The sequence below is a fragment of the Oenanthe melanoleuca genome, chromosome 8, assembly GCF_029582105.1.
Source record: "Oenanthe melanoleuca isolate GR-GAL-2019-014 chromosome 8, OMel1.0, whole genome shotgun sequence".
NCBI lineage: Eukaryota > Metazoa > Chordata > Aves > Passeriformes > Muscicapidae > Oenanthe > Oenanthe melanoleuca.
Window position 1 is genome coordinate 28,281,180 of NC_079342.1, and position 23,877 is coordinate 28,305,056.

The window sequence follows — 23,877 nt, forward strand, 5'->3', positions numbered from 1 at the left end:
ATCAAGCTGCTGCTGGGTTTTATTCTAGCACTTCACCCACAGAATTCCAGTTAAAAGTAGAACAGTTAAAAAAACTACTCCCAACCACACACTGCATTTAAAAATACATTATTTGGCTTATAAATAACAATTTCTCTTTTCTTCAAGACAAAGGAGCACCTTCAGAAAGACAAGAATCAAACCCCATTTTTTCTACCCATTCTGTTTGCCACTATATAAGCTACTCAAAAGAAACAACTGGTATATGAGTGAGATCAAAGAAGTTATGGCAGAGATGTGTGCATGGAAGTTCATACCTTGTGTGTACCAGCCACAAAAAACATCCACTTACTAAGAGTAGAGGTGGGAATATTCTAGTGAAATACTTCACATACTGACATTAAACAAGTTTGACAAGATAACTGAGGCAAATTGTTCCCTTTTTAGCCCTTTCTTCACAAAATAATTATCATGGTGTTAATATTCTGTCTGGGCTGCCCTTCTAAAAGGGATAAAATTTTGCTTAGGAGCCATGGTGGGTGTAGCAGAGAGACTAATTTTGAAAAATAACAAGCTACAGATAGTATACAAGAAATTATAAAATGCAGAAGAGGAAATGTTTTTCCCTAGAGTACCCTTAGACCCAAGGAGTCACACCCCTTGGGCACTGGGGCTCTCCAGTGGTGATCCTCCAGTGCTCTGTAGAGACTTTCCTGATGCAAAAACCACTGGTCCAACAGATAAGAAAGGTTGGGAAGCCTCAAAGGAAAGCCCCGAGTTAGCATTTCAAATGGAAACCTCCTCCCAGGCAAGGGAGTCTGTCTGCGAGGCTTCTCCAGGAACCATTAAGCACCATCTCATCTTTCAGATCTTTCATACAGACCTTGGAGTTGAGTTTGACCTCTAATACTTGCTCTGCTCCACCGCCAGGACACCACAGGCATGGCTTCCCTGGGATTGCACATTAACTCTGCTGTGCTTGGCATGTAATTCCATTGCTCTGAAGTTCAAAGAACCAGGACAAGAAACAAGGAATTTCCATCCTGCCACACAAAATGTGAGCTATTTCCCAACTGAAAAAAAGCAACTCCCTACTCACCTGCTCACTGGAACACCTGAAAAGAGTAAGGTGTTTCATTTTATTTTCTGTGAGCAAGGAATGCTAAAGAATTTTCAGGTTTCAGATGGAACATTAGTTTTGCTGTGTCCTAGGATAACATTTGTACTGTCCTTTAATATCCACTTTAAAACCTCAGGGACTCAAGGACTTTTTTATATCATTTTGACAGAAAGGTAATTCATCCTTATTCCTGAGCTGCTGTAAAGTAGGTCTTCTTCCTGCATGGTATGCTTAACATCACAGTAAGTGAGGAGAAAGACATTTCTAGCCACTGACAAAGCCTGAACAAATTGCCTGGCAGCAGCACCCAGTTCCCTGTATTCCCATTTATCCAGGGGGTGAGTCAGAGATGTCTTCCCCCACTGTAAGGAGGTAGTGTGGAAATGATGACAAATCCGTTTTAGAGGCTACAAGATGAACTAAGACCTTTGGTATTAGTGTAATGCAGACACAGTTCTAATTCTAATAAAGTAATTTATTGGAGCTGCTAAGTGCAGCTGTTATTCCCTCACTGTACCGTGAGCAGCAAGAGTGAAGCTAAGGGGTGAAGCAAAGAAACCAAGGGGGAAAAGGAAAGAAATAATTTGGAAAACAGCTGGACAGTAAAATGGCCAGCCCTTAGGATGGAAAGCTATTCTAGATTTACACTACCATTAAGATGAATCTAATTGCCACCTGGGTAAGCAAGCTACATTTTAAAAAATAAGCTGTAAGTGGAGTAATACTCTTGCCAGAGAATCCAGAGCAGAGTTGCTAAGTGTCTTTAGAGGCAAAAAGTTTTTTCCTTGGAGGTGCTCTGATTCCCCGAGAAAAATTTCAGAGGATTTCTTCCTTGCATGAATAATTTATGCGTTTTAATACTCATAGTATTAGAGAGACACAATTATGAACAGGAGATAACTTTTCAATTTTAAAAGTTGTTTCTAATTCAGGCTTCATTTGTACTACTGTGGAGGAAAGAGAATCATACAATCCACTCTCCCTCTTTCTGCTGTCACAGGAAAATTGTGCAAAGCACAGAACCAGCCAACATCCCTTTTAATCCTAAACCAACAGCATTCAGATTGCAGTATGAGTTTCAATGAAAAAAAAAAAAAAAAAGAGAGGAATAATACCCATGGTGGCTCATCAGAATATTAAGGAGATTGGAGATTGTCAAAGCTCTGGGAATCAAATGCTGATAATTCAGAGCTCCTGCCCAGCTCAGCTTCCAAGCAACATATGCATCTGCATTTGTTGGGGAATAGATTTGCATTCATTCTTTCCTATATGCTGATGAAGGGAAAGATTTAAAAAAAAAACAAAAAAAAAACCAAAAACCAAGGCATGAAACTCAGTAGCTATCCCTCATGGGTGCCAATGTTCCACTTGCTTTGCTGGATATTTCAACCAGAGAAAAAAAACATCCTAAAAAGCTGCAAACCACTAAAAGCTTTCACATGCCATGCTTCTGGACCAGCATGGCCTCTTGTACCAAGCTTGCTTCCAACAAAAACAGCACCACCCCGCTTTCACCCAGCACCCTGCTGGCAAAAAACATGGAGCATAGATGGTGCATCCAGAAAACCACTGGGTCACTCCAGCTGGCACCCCCACACTTGATGAATCCTGCATTTTCTCCCCAATCACAAGCAGCTCCTTTAACCTCAGAGCCCTGGTAACACTCAGCACCATGCCAGAGGTTGCCTTTTGAGACAAATTACTCCAGTGCAGCGACTTTCAGTTGCATTTTTAGCCCCCAGACTCTTTTAGCACTCCACTTACAAACATAACTCCCCCTCATGTTTATACCAGCACACAAGCCCACAGCTGGTTAGACACAAGGCAATATGGGAGGCAGTGAGGATTCTGATTAACAACAGTGGACTACAACAACTTGTTGCTCCTCCAATACCTTGTTACTTTCAGCACTGGTGAATGAATATCTATTGTAGTTCAAGTTCTCCATTCACCTTCTGGTAAAGTTTTTCCTAAGAGGGTTAAGGGCACTGTGTACCCAACCCCAGAAGAACGAAGACAAGTTCAACTCCAGGCCTAAAGGGAGCTGAATGTCACCTTTGCTTTGGTATTGACACACATACAAACAATTTCCCTCATGGTTTGAATTTCTGTTCCAAGCAAAAACTGTGCAGTTAAAATTAATAGCATGTTCATTTTATAACAGAGCCACACACACACACACACAAAGCTGGCTACTCTTTGCTGGAAACCAAAAAGCCACCAAGATTCCAGAAAAAGGACTGGAGTAGATTTTGCTTTTGGGTAACCAATGTTTATACCAACTGGACACCCGAGTGAAATGGAGCAGGGAGAAAAGCAGCCAGTTTTATGAGATGATGATTACAAATGCTACATCCGCTTTATGAAATTACAGGGGTGAATTCTTTTTTCCAATGAGGTATTAATCCCCCCATAAGATTTAGCTAAATGTTACATGTCTGCTGAAAACCACACATCTGTATCACACCAACTGTTTTTAAGTGTCCCCACAAAAGAAGTAAACACACACCTCCTGCCCAGATAAAAAGCAAAGGCACCATAATTGAAGAGAGATGCAGCTCAGCCTCAAACTGAATCATCACCAGTGGAAACTACAGAGAAAACCACAAGGTGCAACACACATGAAGAAGACCCCAGAATGAGTAAAAGTAGTAAGAACTGGGATGTTGCTTCCTCCAGCTGTGCAAGTGTTTAAGTAATAAGCACATGACATAGTGCAGGCCCTGCAAGGACAGGAGGGCAATGCAATGCCCCTAAGAGTCACAGGGCTGGCCAGTTCCATCATGAGTAATGAGAGCTCCAAGGAAATACAGGCATTTCCTTCCCTAATTCTCCAAACAGCCGCCTCCAGGGTCTCCAAATGGTCAGTAACAGAACTCAGTAAGAAAGTACCCAAGAGTCAGTCATGGCATCTATCCTGGGTGTAAGTAGAAGGCTACTCAGGCTGGTCCAAGTTTTCATCTGTCAGTATTAAAAACTCACTAGTGAGCTTCCAGCATTTCTCATGGAAGGCAGTTCCTTTTAGGAGGGAGTGAAAAAAGCAACCTTAAAGAGTTGAAAGTAGGTCACAAAGAAGCCACATCAATAAAGTCTGGAAACAAAACAGGGAGGGATACTGTGTCAGCTATAGAATTGAGTGGTTATTATAAATGGAAATCAAAAGTACAGCTAGAACATCTCAACTGGTAAACTGCTGAAACAGATTAACTACACTCCAAGTGATACACTATAGCTTTTCCTCTCTAAGTCTCCTGCAAAGCTACCCTAAGTTTTAAACTTAATTGCATGGTTTTTAGACTGAACTGGTGGTAACCCTTCTGAATTCCAAAAACAACTGCAGTCTTGACAGCAAAGATTTACATTGCTGGGTATCAACCTCCCAACACCCCCGTCACCACAGCTCTCATTTGAGATTCATCCCAAAGCTTTTCCAGAGCCATCCAAGTAGAGACTAATCTGCAAACAGATGTGGTGGTTATGTTTTACAACATGAGATGGGTATGTCAGCCAAGAGATCTCAAGGCCAGGCCAGCAGATACCTGTGGTAATTATGCAGAGAAGCAAAAGGTCATCAGCCTGAAATCAGAAAACTAGGACCCAACAGTCTACTCTGACGTTTTTCCCTTCCCCCCCCAGAATTAAGTGAAACATCAAAGCTGCAACCTGTAATCAGAGCAAGTATTTTCTCAGCACAGAAGAAGCAGGTTGATTTAATTCTGGGCACCTGTTTATAGGAACACCTACCCGCTTATAGGGGGAAACTACCTTAACTCCTACCAGAGCACTTGCTGTGTCCCAGGCTGGTTTCCAACCCCTTCTGAGAAGAGATTTGGACCACTGCAAAGAAAACAGTTACTGTCCTCAATAGTAACAGCTGTTGTTCTTAAAATTATCCATAAAGACAGGGATAATAATCTATTTTTATAAAAATGTGTAAGTCAAAATATAGGACTAAGGAGAAAGCCTCCTTCTAGTTGCTTATGCATAATTCACAGTTGCTTACTGGCTTGCATATGTAATAATTACAGATAACAGTACAGTACAGAAAACAGTACAGGTACAGTATTACATCACCATTATATATAAGCAGGAGGTTAAAGGAGCCAAGAGAGCCATTAAACCCAATTTACCAAAAATTTACAATTTGAGATAACTGGCAAAACACCCTGCTCAAGTCAGGATCCAGACAAATTTGAGACATGATGATTCAGGTGAATGCTGCTCTCACAGCAAACATACATTTATCATTGACAGCCATACTGCATTTTCAGACAGTTTTGTATTTTCACCCTTCTCTGGTTTTTAACACAGAAAAAGCAATGTATTCTGATAAAATAAAATAGGAGAAAGCATAGTTCTACCAGAATTGTAAAGATTAATGCCCTTTCATAACACTTTGGTTTTTAACTATTATTACTACATTCTTCTCAAATTTTTTTCCAGGAAAATTTCAGACATATTTTGACTTTTACAACATGCAAATTCCTCATTTCCAGCACTGGTCTGGAATAAAAAAAATATTTGTTTCCCCATTATCACCCCTTCTTTTATCCTACACATTCATCATTTCTGCAAACAGAGGCCGTTTACTTCATATTCCTGACTTCCCTATTATTAAGTTAAAAAAAAAAAAAAAAAAAAATTAGAGCAGAAAATGCTTAACTTCCCTCTGTAGAGCTTGTCTAGGCTGAAAAAAAAAAAAAGAGGCTTTCTTCCTAATTTGATTTAATGGTTATAATGATTTAATGGCTATAAATTGAGAAATTAGTAATCACAGGAATCAAAATGAGGAGAGTTGAATTAGAAATGGCCTCAGTTCACACTGCTCTGCCTTATGTACACAGTTGGACATGAACAACTACAGGAGCTTCTTTAAGCAGAGGAGTCACCAGCCAAGGGTATGTGAAAGCAAACTGACATAAATATTTATGGCAGGACCATAAAACTTTTTTTGCTACTTCACTATATGGGATATAAAACTCATTATCTCTAGGGAGTTGAAGCTATTTGAAAACTTCAGTGAGCAAGGCCTTAGCTAATGGAAGGAGTTAAGGAAGGACCCCATGAAATCCATTCAACAGGGTAATCAATCAACCCACACCTCACTGACATCCTAAGCAAGTGCTGCCAGAGAGCAAGAGAGAAGGGGACCCCCATAAACCAATGCCATTTGGAAAATAAATCTTCTCAAACCTGTTTTAGAAGGATGTTTGTTTCTTTCCTGACTTCTTATTTTCCAGGATAACAACTACTCACCATCCTGAACAAAAAAAAGATGGAAAATAATTACAGAAACATGCCTTAATATAGGAAATACTTAGTATTATTTGACGAGGAAGTCCAATGATTTCCTAGCAAGTGTAAGCACATTGTGTTTTTGGTGTGTGATGTACGTGTTCCAGCATATTTAAGCAAGTAGGAAACACAGCAAAGGCAGCAGCTTGTCTGTACAGCTTGAGGTATAAACTCATAATATAAATAAACATCTTCTCAGGAAGCATTTTGTCTTCTTTCTTTCCTAGAGCCTGCACTGCACTTTACTCCTAAAATAAAACACCTAACTAACATGGAAAACTACATGGATCAGTCGAGTGTTAGCAAAGCCAACCAAACTTGTGTTACACACTGGCACTGGGTCCCAAATACCATGGGAAGGATGCTGCAGCTCAAAGTGCTTTAACCATTGTTCTATGGTTTTCCAGTTTTGATCTGTCATATATTTTCTTCCCTCAGTCAGCACTGAAGTGTTACCTACCTGAAATTAATGATTTAGGCACCACCCAGCCCTGCTTACAAATTACAAAAAGCTAATGAGTGCTGGCTATCCAAAGACCTTCATTCCAGTGGTCCAGCCTGCTATCAGTGTAATGAGACAAGTTTATTCCACTTTGAAGGTCAACATAACTTTACCTTTGGCTTTCTGGGGAGTACAAAAAAAAAAAAAAAAAAAAAAAAAAAAAAAAAAAAAAAAAAAAAAGGAGCAAGCAGATGTAATCACCTGCATGAAAGTCCCCCCCACTGAAGGCATCTTGCCCTGCTGACCTATAGATCTGACAGCTAGTAAGGTATTTGAGAGGATTAAGAGTTACAGAGGATCCAACTAAAGCAGCAGGCTTAAAGACACCCCAAACACAAAGTGGTGCAACCCAAGGCATGCAAGCAAAGCACGGTAGGTGTCTCAGGAGATCTGGCTTCTGTTGCCAAGTTTCTTGTATGTCCTTGGACAAGTTATCTGACCTATTTGTGCCTCATTTCCTCACCTTCTCAGCTCAGAGCAGCCCTCTCAAATAAAACCATTAATGCTTTGGATGCACTCACACAGCAAGGCAATGAATGGTGCAAGTAAGTGAAACTGATCCTTTCTCCTTTAACCCTGATGGAACTGTTAATAAAGCAGTCACCATTTGTCAAGACAAAATTGAACAGAAAACTGAAGCAAAGTGATAATTTAATTTCTAAACGAGATTCAAGGACTGCATTCAGCCCTCCCAGCCACTGCTGCTTTGCACACATTTTCCTAGAACCCTCATAGCACACACTGTGCTGAGTAGTGCAGCATCTGTCCCCTATCTTGTTGAGACCAGTATCAGTGCACTAAAGAGTCAGCTAAATGAGGGTGTGAATTACCTCCACTTATCTCAAGCCAATCCACTGACTCAAGTAATGAGTTCCTGAAAAAAGCAAGCAGGTTTTTAACTCTGTCCTGCAAGTATCAAAGAGGAGTAGAAATCCCTCCAGAAATGCCAAACCCACCAATATTTTCTCCAAGCCCTTACTAGCAAAGGATGATGCATACCCCAAGAGGAGAAATGTAGTAACTTGGAGTTCCTCTGTGAAGGATCCTCCAAAAAGCAGATGTGTCATACATTTCCAGGCTTTCCAACTTTCTCAGCCGAACCCTGAAGGCTGCTATTCCAGAGCTAGGGAACATCAGAGCTCTCTCAGGAGAACATGAAGCTGTTGGTGCAATTTGGCTCACTGCCATCAGCTGCCTGTCCCACAGACCCCTCTGCTTTAAGTTTCCTCCCTTTCCCAACACAAAACATATCCTGAAGCCCTAGAAGGTGGCAGTGGGCATCCAGCGTTTGTTACATGTTATGTGGATACAATGGATACAAGATGTTCACTCCAAGGAAGTTTTGTCTCCTTATTGGAAATTTTAAGTCAAAATCCGAGTAATCTTTTTCAGTACTTCCAGTCCCCCAGTCTCTGCTTCAATTCCCTGCTACCAGAGTTAAGAAAGTTTTCTCAGATTGAATGCTAGAGTATCTATGGTCTACCTGAAGGACTTTTCCACGTTCTTTTCACCCCATCCAGATTGAGAACAGAACCGAGGTGAAGATCTCTTGGACTGCTACTGTAAAAGCCTAACACTGGGAGGGATTAAGTCTGAGATCATTTTTAGTCACAGATTCCTCAACACTTCTCTTCCTCTCATCACAGTACTGATTTCCATTCCCACACCTCCTCGGAAGCTGGGACTGAATACACACAATCCCCTCCCAGCTCCTGATACTCCACCGTGTAATCCTTCATCCACTTTCAAACACATTTGCCATTTTTCATGTTTGCTATATCCTTTATTCTCTGGTCCTGGCTACAAATTCCAAAAGACAAGCAAAGCAGCCTCTGTCTATACGGCACCAAGCCCATCTACAGTGCAGCACTGTGTAAATAAAATTAATTATCTTAAGACAGAAAAACCGGGGTATTTTCAATTAAACCATTAATATCCAAGAATGCAGACACAGCACCAGAGGAAGAGAAAAGGTGCCTGCAAGTTTTAATCAAGCAGAAACTCACAGAGAAGCATATGCATTCTTATGCAAATCCACACCAGACGCATCTCACATCTGCTGAAATGGGTGTCGTTTTCCCACAGATTGCAGAATTAATGTGTTTAACTGCCTGCCAGTGCTTGCAGTGTAAGAGCTAATTTCTAATGGGGTATTCCCAGTTGGAAAAAAAAAAAAAAAAAATCTCTTAAGATAATAAAGTATCTAAATCCAGGACTTAGTTTTACATTTACTTAAGTGCAAAGACCCCTTCACCTCCAAAACCTCATTACTTGCACTGCTTCAACTTGTTTTACAATTAAAAATAATCCCGGAAAAATAATCTTGGAGATGAGCCTTTCTAAATTTTTGTGACCTTTTGAAACCCTATTAAAGCGAATTAACAAATGCTATTCCCTCCTGATAACTTTTATAAAGGCTTTCTGAGATAGGAGGGTATCAAAACACACAAGGGGCTTTGAGAGATTTTTACAAACCAAAATGCAGCAATATTTCTTAACACTTAGTTACTTTCCTTGCAGAATTTGTATTTCCATGATTACCATGTGTCTTCACAGAGGACTTCGAAAGAATTCAGATGAGAGCTTAACTTCTGACCCTGAGGCTAAAAAGGCATATATGTCAGCAAATACTGAAGTCTCAGCTATTTTTTATAAAAATCTATAAATATCAGTTAAAAGGAATCCATGATCTCATAATAAGTCAACAGGTCACAGCTATGCTCTTCTTATCTTCCCTTTTTTTTCCCCTATTGTTTAAAAATAGGAAACAGCACCACATGAAAATGTTCAGCCAGAGATAAATCGTGTGACTGAAATACAGGAGTCAGGAAACCAGTGTTTTAAAATAATGTCATCCTCATTTTCCCTAGCATACTCTAGTATTGTTGATGCCTCCAAATATTTAAGTGACTTAGTAAATTAGTAACCTAGGCAACACTTGCAACAACACAGCCAGCTGAAGGAGTCCAGCTAAAAACTCCCCCAAAAATTTTTAGAACTTCTTTTATGTATAAATTCCTGTCAATGTTCCTTAAAAAGAGGAAAGGCAAACAGTTTTAACGTCAAAGGGTTGATTCTGCAATAAGATTCCAGAGTAAAGCAACCAAGGAGAAAACGGGCTGTGTCCAGCCCTCAGCTCCACTCAGGTCAGGAGAATAAGGCAGAGAAGATCTGTAATTCACCCCCTGCATGCCTGTAAGAATTCCCTGGAGTCAAAAAGGGCTATTAGAGGAGCTGTCATAGAGCAGGCATGAGCAGATCACCTGTAAGAGCACTTCTCTCATCTTTTGATATTCCCTGCTGCTGGCTGGCAAGGGAAAGCAGCATCTCTGCCCATAGCACACTTCTCATCTGTAGCAAACACAGGCACTTAAAACCTCGGTTTTGATTAAATTCTGCCTTTTACAATGGGTCTCCAACCAGAACTCATTGTTACCTCTCATTTCAACAAAACTAACAAAAGCTTTATGCTGTCGGTATTCAACGTCTGTCCCTCATTCAGTACCTGAAGGCTATGATAAGGTCAAATATCACCACAGCAGGCATTGTCCAAAATACTCAGGAAATGACATTTCCTGGCCCAACAAGGTTTATCTTCAAGCCTGCTTTTGCACCAATTTTCTGGTGGAGTTAAAAATAAGCCTATTGATCAGAAGGAAAGGAACATTCATGAACACTGAACCTCTCCTTTCCAACATGAGACTGGCTGCACAGATGCCGTGCAGGTCTCCAAGGGTCTCGGCCACATCCTCACCTTATCTCCTGTAAAGTCCTTCCTAAAAGGAAAAGTTCTCCTGCAAGGAACTGCAGCTCCATACCCACTGAGAAAGGCAGTGGTATACAAACCCAAGCCCAGCTCACTACCTGCACACGTCTCAAGGAGGAGAAAACCCTCAGTAACAGCCATCTCACCTATCAGATTGCCTCGCTGCCAAGGGGGCTTTTTTTCGGTTTTTGCATTAACTACAACGTTCCTGCCTCCCCCTTGTTAGACGGCCTCTAGAGTACTTTGTAACTGAGCCTGTGGAGATGAGTGATAAGGTTTGGAAGCGGAGAGGACCAGGATCCCCCTCGCGTGTTTCGGGCATCCTGGCCAGGTCCTGCACCACCGCAATGGAGATGCCGCCACCTGGTGGGACCTGTTCGGGCTCGGGTGGAGCCGGGGGGCAGGCGGGACCCCGGGCAGGGGGGCGCGGCTCACACTCCCCATCCCCGCACAGCTCGGAAAACGCCGGCCAGCAGCATGAGCAGGGCTGGAAGGAAAGGATCTGCTGACAAGAAGATGCTACTCGTTACCAAAGCCTGTTGGTATCCATCCAAAGCAAGACGGCTTGGAAATGGATAATCTGTGCGGTTTTAGATGCGACTGCAAACAGTGGAATAAAACAAGAATATAAAAAGAAAAGGTAGATATAAAAAGCTACTTACAAAGCCATAACGAGGCAGGCTGCAAGGAACCAGAAACCTCTCAAAACAGAGTTAAAACTATTGATATAAAAGAGCTAAGCAAGGCAGACAACGAACTGCTGGAATGGATAGCTCACAGAAATTGGGCTTTTGAACTGCATTTCACATGATTAGGAGATGCTTCTGCTCAGTGCCCAAGCCACAGATATTTTTTAATCTCCACATGACACCACGTACATTACCATGGCTTCAGTCCTGAGCATGGGTCTGGTATTTTCTGAGGGCCAATACTTAAAAGCCTGGAACTCAGGTTTGAGGCAGCAAAGAGAAGTTTCTAACTGGTCTAGGGTCTAAGTTTTTCTGGAGTCAGAGCCAGTGAAGCTCTGTCTGCAGATTGATATCCATGAAAAAGGATGGAGCACTTCTAGCATATGCTTGAAGAGCCTTCTCCTTCTGTCAGGAGAAAGGGGGGCAAGAAGGGTCATTCCAGCAGCGAGGAATGTCTCCAGACTGCCCGCAGGATTAGAGGTCAAAGTGATGAAAGGGTCCACATCCCATCTGCACTGGAGTTTGTACAGTTATCATTGTCTTTTAGCACTGCTGCTAAAAGAGAAAGATATTTCCTAGCCCAGATAAGGCCCCAGAGCAACCATGTCTGTTTGCAGGATGAGCATTCAAGAACAGACTCTTCCCTGTGCTATTTTTCACATATTTCAGCACAGGAGCTTTTGCAGTGAGCTTAGAGCAGGCACATCATCAATGAATCTGACAAGTCCATCACAGAAGTTTGCAACCTGTTCAGACACAGACTGTACATCAGGCAAAAACTGATTCTACTCCCATCACATGCAACATTTAACACCAATGCTGTGATGCTGACTTTAGAATTCATTCCTGCAAAATCCATGGATGTTCAGTCAGCCACACCAGGCAATGTAATTGCTCTGTTTTCACAGTTAGCACTGAAAACGCTGTCTATTCAGTTATTGCCCTGCCTCCTCCTCACAAAACCTGTTTCAAAGAGCAGAGCAAAAGACCTCAAAACATGGGTGGATGCTTTCAAAAGTCAGTTATCACTTTTAGAGAGAAGGGAAAAAAAATAAAAATAATCATAGCATTAGTCCAGGCAAGACACCTCCCCCCTCCTATCCCTTGCACACATGCCACGAGTCTGAATGGAAGCCCTCACCCAGAACACATGTCAATACATATTTTACAGAAACATTAGTTGTGTGTCAAAACCAGTTCTTGGAAACATCATCTAACAGCACTCACATGATTTGTGTTTCACGAGCAATTAAACCTATCACTTTGACAAGCAAATCTGCTGCTCCTGTCCACTATTCAAACATCAGGTTAGAGGAAACTAATTATATTTCAAACTCCATCCGTGGGTAAGGAAACTGTATTTCCATGATAACGTCCTGGCTAATTCATTTAAGCAGAAGCTGCTGAACCTCCAGAACGCAGAATGAAACAGCCACCCTTGGAACTAGTGCAGCTAAGGCAGGAAATGCAAAAATAGCCAGACTGTGATTTAGATCTCATAGTGAAGTCAGACAAGACCTCAGTGTCACACTGAAATCACATCCCAGACATTGTAAAGTCCTACTGTATTCACATCACTGTCACACTGCTGGCAAGCTGCAGAGACCAGCAATGATGGGACTTTACTGCTAAATTCTTTTCTCTGTGCTAACAGACGAAGTTTTACAGGCTCTGCAACCAGACCAGCTCTCCTCATGGCAGTAATTACTTCTTTGGACAGAGACAAAGTGGATGGCACACCACCACCAAGTAGAGATGCACAGAAATAAACAGCACTCTGTCTTTAAGTGGCTGCTGAGCTCTTTTTCTCTAAAATACATGTTTTCACTACTAGGGACACTTTTCAGTCACCTTTCATTTGGAACAACTCCCCTACACAGCAGCTCGTGATCACAGAGACGTGTGGAAAAGAAATGCAGTGACATCAAAAGCTCTATTTCTCACCATGCCAGAAAACGCTTCTCCACTTTTCATGTGCTCGATATTCCTTCCCTCCCCTAGCCATTCATGGTGAAATAATTAGTGTTAGTGTTCTCATTGTTTATCAGACAATGCAGACAATAAGGCTAAGCTTTCTGCTCCTGTTTTCTTTCGCTATGCTGCTGTGGTTCCTCAAACAACTGTGCAAGGCTTTACTTTTAATCCTATGAATAACACTTGTCACTCATTGGTTTGTAACCCATATTTAGCTGTGCACAAACATGGCACAGTTTCAGCTTGATTCATTGTCCGCAAACTTCTCCAGATGTGCTCATGCAAGGAAAAAAAAAAGGCTAATAAGCAGGAGGAAACAAACAAATACTAGCTAATCCGATTGAAATTTCTTGGGGAAGGAGAGAAGACACTACCACATCAGATTCTTTATGAGGGAGAGGGATAATGAGTTATTTTTAAACACAGACTATGAATAATTAGTTATTGTCCTTGGGCTATGAGATGTATTTTCACGTGCTTGAAGTGTATACTGATTTTCTGTGAGCTAGCTGGGCCCTGTCATGGAATTTTTTCCCATTTATCTACACATTAGTGTCAAACTACAAGCACATCACAACGTATGACTTTATCAACAAGTTTCTCACTGTGGCTAATTTTGAAACCACATTCCTGCTTCCACTCATGGAAGATACAACCTTGGGTAACAATCAGATAGGCTGGTGCCAGACATCCTCTTCTTAAGCACATTCTCCTTTTACCTTTAGAAAGTAATCTCAACAAACAAACAATCCAAAGGCAAACTGCTCTCTTTGGAACTCCTCTCAACAACAACAGATATTTCTGCATGAGGCTGCATTTTATAGTCTCAGCTCTAGGCTGGCATTAACGGAAGCAAGGTAGGCAAGAAGCAGCAAGCTAAACATAGTGCAAACTGCTAAAAATCCCAGACTTCTATTGCAATTAATTGTGCTAAGTATAACTTTGCTCATTGATGCACCAGACAGAAAGCAGACAGACAACCTCATCCCACTGCACCAGCTTTTCAAGCTTCCAAAATAAACACAAAGGTGTTTGAACAGACCATGCTCTTCAGAAAACCTGCAGCCTGATCTTCCTCATTTGATATGTGTGAAGGCTCAGGCTGGTGGCACTCACAATTACCTGCCATAAGCCAAGAAAAGCAGCAGAGTTGTTACATATAACTTATTCATGTCATCGTTGTGTTTCAGGAATAACACAACCAGTAACAGATCAATGACACAGACAGCATTTGCTTCTAGTTTTACAGGTCAAGGAAAACCTGGAGAATCTCGCTGGGATACAGGAGTGGGGAAGAAGACAAAAGGGACAATGACCAGCATAAGACATCCAAAAAAATACCAACAGAAGAGTGTTTGTACAGGTTCTCCATAATCATAGAAACATGGAATTGTTTGGGTTGGAAGGGACCTTAAAGATGGTTTTCTTCCAACACCCTCCACTAGACCAGGTTGCTCCAAGCCCCGTCCAACCTGGTCTTGAACACTTCCAGGGAGGGGACAACAATAATAAGATCAGACAAAGGTAACATGTGCACACACCACAACTGATGCCTTTTCAAGGCTGGACCATCAAATTTGTTACAGGAGGGAAAACAAAATAATGCCTGCAGTGCTCTTCACTCCGAAACGTGGGAGTAATTATCCTTAAATTACCAAGACAAACAAGAGACAAGGAAAAGATAAAACAGAATTTCCACTATTTAGGTGCTGATCGAGAGATTAAATCTGACTGCACTTCAGCTAGGAGCCTCAACAAACCAGAGGCCCGGCCACATAAATCAAGCATATGGTTGCATACCAGGGAGAGTTTGACAAAGAAGGGGAAACAACCCCTTGAACTGCTCAAGATCTTAACATCGTTTTTATAAATGATAAAGGTGCCAATGTAATACACACCAATAAGTCTGTGGCGACGGGACCCACGGCATGAGCACCTCCCAGGCCTTCAGCAGCTCATTAATACTAATTAGATCCGGGAGAGCTCAGCCCTGCCGGCACCCGCATCCCGGGCACACATCCTGGACTCCGGGCACACAAAAGCTTTGGCCGTGGATCCCAACACCGGAGCATCCCGCACCTCAGGAGAGGGGAAGGCGTGGCGCTGAGCGAACCCCGGGGCTCCGGGAACGGGGAGGGGGGGCAAGGAGCCGCGGGGAATCGCTACCTTCGGCAGAGGGGAGAAAAAAAAAGGGAGAAAGAAGTTGGGGCCGGGAAGTTTTCCGGCGCTCCCCGCCCCGGCGCCCCTCACCGTAGACGCGGACCCAGCCCTGCTGCTGGCAGACCGACTCCCGCAGGACGCGGTCCAGCGCGAAGCCCGCCTCCAGCTCCTCCGAGCTCGGCTCCGGCTCCACGAAGGGCTCCGCCGCCCATGCCGCCGGCTCTGCCGCCGCTCCCGCGGCCGCCTCCATGCTGCCGTGGGGACGAGGAGGCGCCGCCGCCGCCCGCGCTGCGCCCCGGCCCCGCTTCGCCTCAGTGCGGCTCCATCCCTCCCTCCCCGGGCCCGGGCCCGCCCCTCCCCGCCCTCTGCGTCAGCCAGGCGGAGCCCCGGCGCCCCGCCCCTGTCCTGAGGGAGCGCCGGGCAGTGGCTGGCGGCTGTGTCCTGCTGCCCTCGGAGCCGCCGGCAGCCCTTTCCGCGGCCCCCGCCTCCCCCCGGGGCCGCCTCGCTGTGCGGGGCTTCGCGTGGCGGCCCCGGAGGGGACTCAAGATGGTTCCTCCCCTCAGCCCCGCCGGGAAGGGGAGTCGCGGCTCGGGAGAGGTGTCCCGAAGGAATGAATGTAAATGGGGATGGTCCGGCGGGGCCCGCATGCCTCTCACAGCGGCCCGTTCTCCCAGTCAGGCCGCAGCAGCGCGGGGCTAGTGGGTTTAGTCCCAAACAGCGGCTGCCGTGGGTTCCCCAGGCTCAGACCTGCGCTCGCACGCCTGACCGAGACTGATAAATCTTTCATGCACTCACACAGGCTGTTTCTCAGGTATATGAGATATGCTGCGGGGAAAAGAGGACAACTGGCTTGATTAAGTGCATTTCATTTAGGGGATTTGCGTGCTGGTTTGTCCTGAATGTTTACTAGCCTCCCCCAGTACACCATGTTTCAGTTTTGTATTTCGCCTTTGTATTTTGGTTAATTTCCCAGTGCTTAAGGTACATGTTCTTTAAAAGTCTAGAATAGAACAGCCATGAATAAAGCATGCACCCTGCAGTGTCTTTTAAATCGTGGCATTGTGAGTTGAATTTGAAGGTGGGCAGAGCAGTTCAGCTTACTTTGGGTTCCAACGCTGGAATCTCTTGGACTGAGTCTGCCCCTCTCTGTGATCAATATGAGCTACGTGGGTTCACCCAAGCACTCAGATCCAGTGATTATCTCCATTAGCACAGGCTGTTTCCAAGGGCTCACCTCTGTACACAAATTAAAGACACTAACAATTTTTTCTTTATTGAAAGAGCAGTTGATTAAGTGCGGACCTGTAGCAGTTATGCTGCCGTAAAGCTGCTTTAAAGTAGATAACAGCTCCCACACCTTCTAACCGCACTTCGGTCATCTTGTTTTGTTTTGCAGCAGAGCAGAATAAAGAGGGTTTACACAGAAGTTGTGGCTGAAGAACAGCAACTTCACTTAGAAAGGAAGGACTACAACTCTCTAAGCTCCACAGATTGACAGATCCCGATGCATTGCCCAAACATGAAGGTTTGTCTTAGGAGTTCCCAAAAGCTCCTGTTGGGAGCTGAGGACTTGCAAAGTGGCAGTGAACAGTGCCCTCCTGATCCAAGTGAGTACCCTCATACCGTATAGCTGTGTCTGTGATGGAAGCTGCATTAACTGTTTCAATGGAGGAAAAAAATCCTGCCAGCCCCATGATTAATTGATGAAACCTCATTTCTGTGAGTTTCTGTCTCATGCTTGACTGAGAGTTTGATCTGAATCTCACCCTGCAATTGGTTCATTCTCTACCCAACTGAGAAGAATGGGATGAGTTCTGCCATGGTGGGCATATGCAGCCTGCTGCGATTTCCAGGCTGAGTTAGCAAATGAAGAGACCTCCTTCTTCCAAATGTTAGGTTGTTCCATGTTTGGCAGAACTGGTGTAGTCCAGTTTCCTACAGATTCATACCTGATATCTGGCAGAGGGTGGACACCCTCAGTGAAGAGGCTTGTAGGATCTCACTGCACCAGGTTTAGCTCTTGGACCTTTATCTCTCTGTTTGCTTTGTTTAAAACAAACGTAGAAGGTAAGAGACAGGACCAGGGGAAAGAAAGATCCAGTGAGTTTAATGGTGCCAGCCTCAATTCTTTGGGGAAAAAGAATTTTAAAACTACCCTTTTGACCAGGAAGAGTTAAACCAAGATGAAATCTGGCGAGGATTTGACCCTCTACCACTGGGACAGGGGTGATTCTGCACAGAAGCAGCACAGCTAGGACACCAGTAATATTTCCTTTCTCCTTCCCACCCTAAAACACGTTCTGCAGCATGGTTTCTAAAGTTCTAAGAGTTGAGGGTGTGTGGGATACTTTTTCCAGAGCAGACATCTGCATAAATTGCCATAATAATACTGTAAAGCAGTAGGAAAAGCAGTTTTTTCCCTCCTACATGTTCTCTCCCCCTGCTTATTCCCAATGCTCCTGATAATATAAAACATACATATTCTCCCAGCTTATCATTTAGTGGCCACAATCCAATAAACTCCTCAAGGTTTTCCCCTCCTACTCTCCCCTTAGCCCCCTTCTTGCTGCCAGCCTCCCAGACAGACATCCCCATCCCTCACTTGAGCCTGAGCTCTTTCCCTGCCGCAGGAAACTCACACAAGCAGACATGGGGGGAAAGGGGGGTGAAGCTGCCTGGAGAAGCAGGAGAGGAGCTGGTGCATTGTGAGGGAAGGATGTGGCTGCTAAGCTTCTGCCAAAAGTGGAGTTTAAAAAAAGCTGCTGCACAATCCTGGGATGATGTTGATGCAGGAGCGGCGCAAGACAGCAGCAACTGGTTCTCATCAAGTGAGGACTGGTTGTATCTGCAAGTATGATCAAGCCATCCTAACAGCAAGGTCTGGAAGGACTGGCTAGTGTGGTTTCTGAAATTCACATGGCAGCAGAAGACAAAATCCATTCTCCAGCCTTTATCCACGTGGTTCAAGACAACATAAACAATAATAAAGAGCAGGGATAACTAAAAGAGGAAGGCTGGTTTTGCGGGCATGACAGGAGCAAAAATAGACATCTTTTATAAATAAAGATGTCCTGGAAATCAGAGACTCCCACGTTTCATGCTCACCAGTTCAGCTGTTCTGGCTGGGGGTCTTCTCCACCAGTAGTGCTCAGGGCATTTGTGAAGGCATAAATGAGCAGTAATATAAGCACATGTATGAAATTCCCTTCATGTAAACTAGCCCCATTAGTTGATCTACTCGTGGATGTCATTTTAACCCACAGACAATAGTTAAATTAGGGCTGGGGGTTTGCTCAGAATATATTAAACCCAAGTATTTGAAGAGAGCTGCGTGTATATTTTCATTAAGCCCAAGACTGCTTTACGTGTTGTAGAAGAAATCAAAGTACACCAATACAACTTGAGAAAAGAAAGCTTTTGAGCTGACCTTCTTCCAGGAGAATGAATTCATGTCTTCTGAAGTGAGCAAGTCTCACATTAGCGATCGTATCTCAAAAAGAAAAAAGGCAATAAGAAAATGAGAGGAGACATGGAGAAGGGCGGCAAGGATAGTGGAAGTGATGGGATAGATACCATATGAGGAGGAAAGACTAGAAAAACAAGGAGACTCTAGTTTGGAAGAACAAAACCTTGGGGCCAAATAAAGACAGAGAAGTCTGAAGAGGTCAAGAGCAGTCTGGTATGGACCTGGAATTCTTCTTCCCTTTTCTTCACAACACAAGAACATGGAGAGAAATGTTCAGGAGCCAGGTCTGAAGCATGCAAAAGGAAGTACTTTTTCACACAGCACATAATTACATTGTGGAACTTATTGCCACAGGATGTCATGGAGGCCAAAAGTATAAATGAATGAGAAAAAAAAACCAAAAGGGATTACACAAATTCATGCAACCTCCGTTTAGGAAGTCCCTCAACTGCTGATTGCTAGGAGCTGGGAGGAAATGCCAGAGGAAGGATCCCTTTATACTCTCTCTCTTCCGATATCCCGTCCTAAGCATCTGCAGCTGGCCACAGCCAGGCCCTAGTTGTTGCCCAAGGTAGAAGTTTATTCTGAGCCAGTCTGACAGTGGGGTTCTCCTCCTGGGAACTCCCTTATGGGTGGAGCCTTAGGGACCAGAGGTATCTCCTGGAGAGATACAGGACTGACCCCTAACTTGGTTACCTTCAGCCCAATGCAGTCACAGCAAAGTCCGTCGTGGCCGCTCTTTGCTGATTTAGGCTGGTGTAATTGAGGCCAGATTGAGCCCTGGAACCTTCAGAGAGACTCTTCCACTCTCTCTGCCCCTGGGATTAAGCACTGAAATCTCTGTGCTAAAACCCTCTTTGAATGGGGATGGCAGATAATGCACAAACTGATTAATAAAAACCCCAAGCACTGGAGAAAGTTAAATATTAAAGAGCCAAGACCCAGTTTTAACTGCTGCTGCCGTCCCTCCTTCATCTCATGCCAACTGCCTCCAGGATACATGTGCTGACTCTGAATTTCTACCTCACAAAAGCGGCCACAGCATGGGCTTTAAAACTCAGCCCATTAATACTGGGATAGGAAGCAGAAAAACAGAACAAAAGCAGCAAGGGACTCCTCTGGTTCCCACTCTGACCATGCTCTATCCATCCCTGCAGCATCACAGGGCATGATACCCCTACCCCAGTGAGTCATTTTGCCCCTTTGACTTCCCAACATTAGTTGGTCTTAAATATTTTGCTGCCCACTTTGCCCTGCTGTAACTAAACTATAATTTTCACTAGCAGAGAGGAGGGATTTGGGAGAAACATCTGGTCTCATTTCATCAGGATAACAGCTCTGTCTCTATTTATACACGCACCGGGGTCGTTGTGGCTCTCAGCTGTTGGGGCAGCCACCGGGTTGAGGCCAACCTGCTGCCACATGAAACAGGAACCAGGCCCAAAAATGTGGGCTTGTGAGAGCTTGTCCCCTCCACACTTGGGGCTCGCTGCCTGCTGGGCTGGTGACAATGTGCCTTGATGGATGGTCGCTCCTGTCCCTGTATCCTGCTGGGGAGAAAACAGGGAAAACTTGACTAGACAGTCTGCTGGAACTGGATGATCTTTAAGGTCCTTTCTGACCCAGACCATCCTATGACTGGAAAATAGTTTTCTTGGTAATCCCAGAGACTTTGCTGGCCAGAGATCAGGCCTGCAATGAGTCAACCTTATTGGTCTGAATGCACCAACCTCAATAGTCGGAATATTCCTCTGAAATCACAATGTAGATTTTGGAGGAAAGCTCAGACCACTGAGGAAAGACCAGCTGGCTCTGGCTTTTCTCTAAGGTGTTAGCAAATAAACTGTGACCCTACAGAGACAAGGGAAGGTCAGGGACTCTATGTGGGAAGGCAGTGCATCCTACTTAATTCACCACAGTGGGAAAAATCCGCTCTGCTGCCTCCCTTCCAGTGCTCACAAGACATCACATCTCATCCAGCATGTTTAAAAAAACCCTCAAGTCAAATGGCCAAGTACCTGGAAAATTACCACATAGCTCGTTCAGCAGCACAAGTCACTGTCCAAAATGAATGCTCATACCCTGAATGATGATGGGGTGTGGGTTGGCATTAATCATCTCAAGCAAGTGTATCCCACTGCCCTGCTTTTCCCTCAAACAGGCTGTGCCTCTGCTCCCATCCCAATCTACTTATAGCTCCACATGCCCCCGACACACAGCTTTTTCAGCATCACTCCTCTTTTCAGTAGCTCTGGACTGTTGATTATTTTCTTACACTCAGCTGCTAAAGGAGGAACCACTCAGAGACACAGGGGTTTTGTAACCCAAATGAGACCAGCGTTTTCAGATGCTCCTATTGATTGTACTAAGGTTGCAAATTCCCTGGAGGAGGGTTTAATTTCACCCTGAATTTATACCCTCTGATGTGATCCTGCCCCTTCAATATACTCCTTCAAAACACTATTCTCAGCTGTGACCTGAGGTTGAGTAGATCAATATTTGTTTACTCATCTTCGGTCTAATTTTCATATGCACTGGGTAATGCAAGTCCACCCAAAAGCAGCAGAAAGGGCCACTCCTGCCTATTGCATGAATCAGACTGAAATGTGAATCCTGCCTGAAACAGCAGCCTTTTGGAGCAACTTGAGGCAGGAAATATGACTCAGTCTTGGGAGAACATCATCCAAATATAAGCCCTGGTGATGCCATGGACAGTTCTTGCTGGGGGGTGACCAGTTGAACCCTTGTGATCTCTTCACTTCCATGACTTTTCTGGCTGAGAAACATTTTTCTCCCTCATTTGAGTCACTCCTTTTGTGGCACATCAAGTATTTTTGCAAAATGTGTCAGAAGTGCACCAAACCAGCCAATTTCCTTCTAATTGCTGACAAATGTTCTCTCAATCTATGTAAAACTGTTCAGAGGAGACTAAAGGAGCAGCATGAGATAACAGCACCTTATCCTTCCAACAGGATGTTCTTAGGGTGAAATGTGCCTTCATCCCAACCCCTTTGCAAAAAGCAAATGTGAAGGCATATGCATCATTAAATGTAATTTTTTTCCCTCATGGGATTTGGAGAGGAGGGAAAAAAAGAAATGCTGATGCTAGAATAGAAACGTCTGATTTTGGATCTTTCCTTTGGAAACATAGCTCAAGGAGTGGCTGGATATGGCCATGTCAGGGTATCTGAAATCTGATTAAAGGCTCTCACAAGTCAGCACAGGACCCTTGTGGAGGTGGAGGTTCCTCTCTGTCTGCTGGAGCTGCTCAAATCCTCTTCCATGACAGCACAGCCCCTCACCTTGCAGGTCAGGAATATCCAGACATAAAAAATCCTTCAGCCTGTCAGAAGCAGTCAGCTGGCTTTAAAACCCAAATGCTTTTTTTTTTTTAAATTTCTCCTTTAAATAGTGGCTGCCTGTCTGTTGCTTTCCTGACTTTAAAACAAAATAACCAGCCTCCAGCAACCTTCAGAACCAATCTGTAAAACTCTCCAACTGACTCTAACAAGCAAAGGCAAGACTGTGACAAACCTGCCAGCTTTTTCTTCGTGGGCTGGATCATCTTGAGGCACCCCAGGACTGGCATTTTAAAATGTAGCCTTTGAACAGGTCTTTTTTTTTTGTGTGTGATAAAGCTGGTCCCCAGGACACTGGGGAGGTGACAACAACAGATGCTATGATGAGTCAGTGCAGGAAAGGTCGTGGGATGGACCTAGGGTCAGTGAAAGGCTGCAGTTACTGGACTGTAATTCAGCCAAAGAGGTTTGGGTTTTATCTTTGAGCAAGAAATTAGGCCAGCAAGGAAGGAATGAATTATTTGTCTCTATTTTTCTTGTCAGGATCCCGGTTAGATGACTTGGCTTGAATTTTGAGCAAAGAGTAGTCACTAGATTTATTTACATCCCTAGAATCATGGGCTTCTTTCTCTAGGGTGCCTGTATTAGAAATGTAACCAACTTCCTTCTGCTGTATTTTTGCTCTCCCTTGCCCAAACAGATGGGTTCCCTTCCTTCACTATTGTGAGCAGAGGCAGATGCAAATAAATAGGCACTTGTGTTCTGTTGTGTGGTTACCTAGAGAGGCCATTGTTTGCAAACAAAGGCTGTGCCAGGGCACAAATAAGCTTGTTTGGTGTAGCCTGGAAATGGCTCTTCATTACAAATACAGTCTTTGGGTTCTCCATGCTGCACTTCCACATTTATCATGGGATCATTCACCAAACAGGAGTGATCAAGAGCAGTGTGAGATGCTGGCCTTCAGAAGAAAGAAGGAGCAGACTCCTCCTCTCCCATCCCAGTCCAGCACCTATTGTTCCTTGAGACATTTGAATAAACAAAGGAAAAACACTGTTCTGGAGCCTGTAACAGCCCCCCACACACAAATAGAACATCCAGCCTTCTCCCCTGTCCTGTGAGCAGACCCTGACAGTTGATACACATTCCCTTGCACCACGAACAGGAGCTTCTCATGGGATGGATACCAGTTTGGGAAATTTCTTCACAGACCACACAAAAGTACTCAACTAGAGCTGCCAGCAGTCAAAGCCAAGCCCAGCCCTGTGTCCCACTAGTAAGGCATCTGCAAAGATGCTTGGTTGGAGATGCATCCCTGCTGCTTACCTGTGAACCTCCTGGGAGCAGAGTTTATCCCATAGGCCATGGTGGGTTCCTGGTCCAGGAACAGGCATCAGGTGACATGGATGAGGTACTCAGTCCCTGTTAAAAACACAGCAGTCGTTAAAGTTTTCTACTGATGCTTGTGCCTGTTCAGGCTATGTTTAAAATAAGATATAGGAATCCCAGAACTGGGCTGCACAAACAAAAAGTGAGTCTCAGTGCAGGAATGGTGGAAAATGGCTGTGTGGTGCTGGTCACAGCAGCCCTTCAGCCCTAAGAGAACAATCAAGATGTAGGATTGTGAGGA

The 23,877-nt window shown here is 44.1% G+C and overlaps 1 protein-coding gene across 4 annotated transcripts in view; it reads right to left on the reverse strand.

Moving 5' to 3' along the window:
* Positions 1-15,806, reverse strand: part of RASAL2 (RAS protein activator like 2) — a 162,764-nt gene extending 146,958 nt beyond the window's left edge. For all 4 annotated transcript variants that reach the window (XM_056497376.1, XM_056497375.1, XM_056497374.1 and 1 more), the window contains exon 1: positions 15,576-15,806. In XM_056497376.1, coding sequence (XP_056353351.1) covers positions 15,576-15,735 — 160 coding nt within the window. In that variant the 5' untranslated portion in view covers positions 15,736-15,806. The remainder of the gene's footprint in view (positions 1-15,575) is intronic.
* Between the last annotated feature and the right edge of the window lie 8,071 nt (positions 15,807-23,877).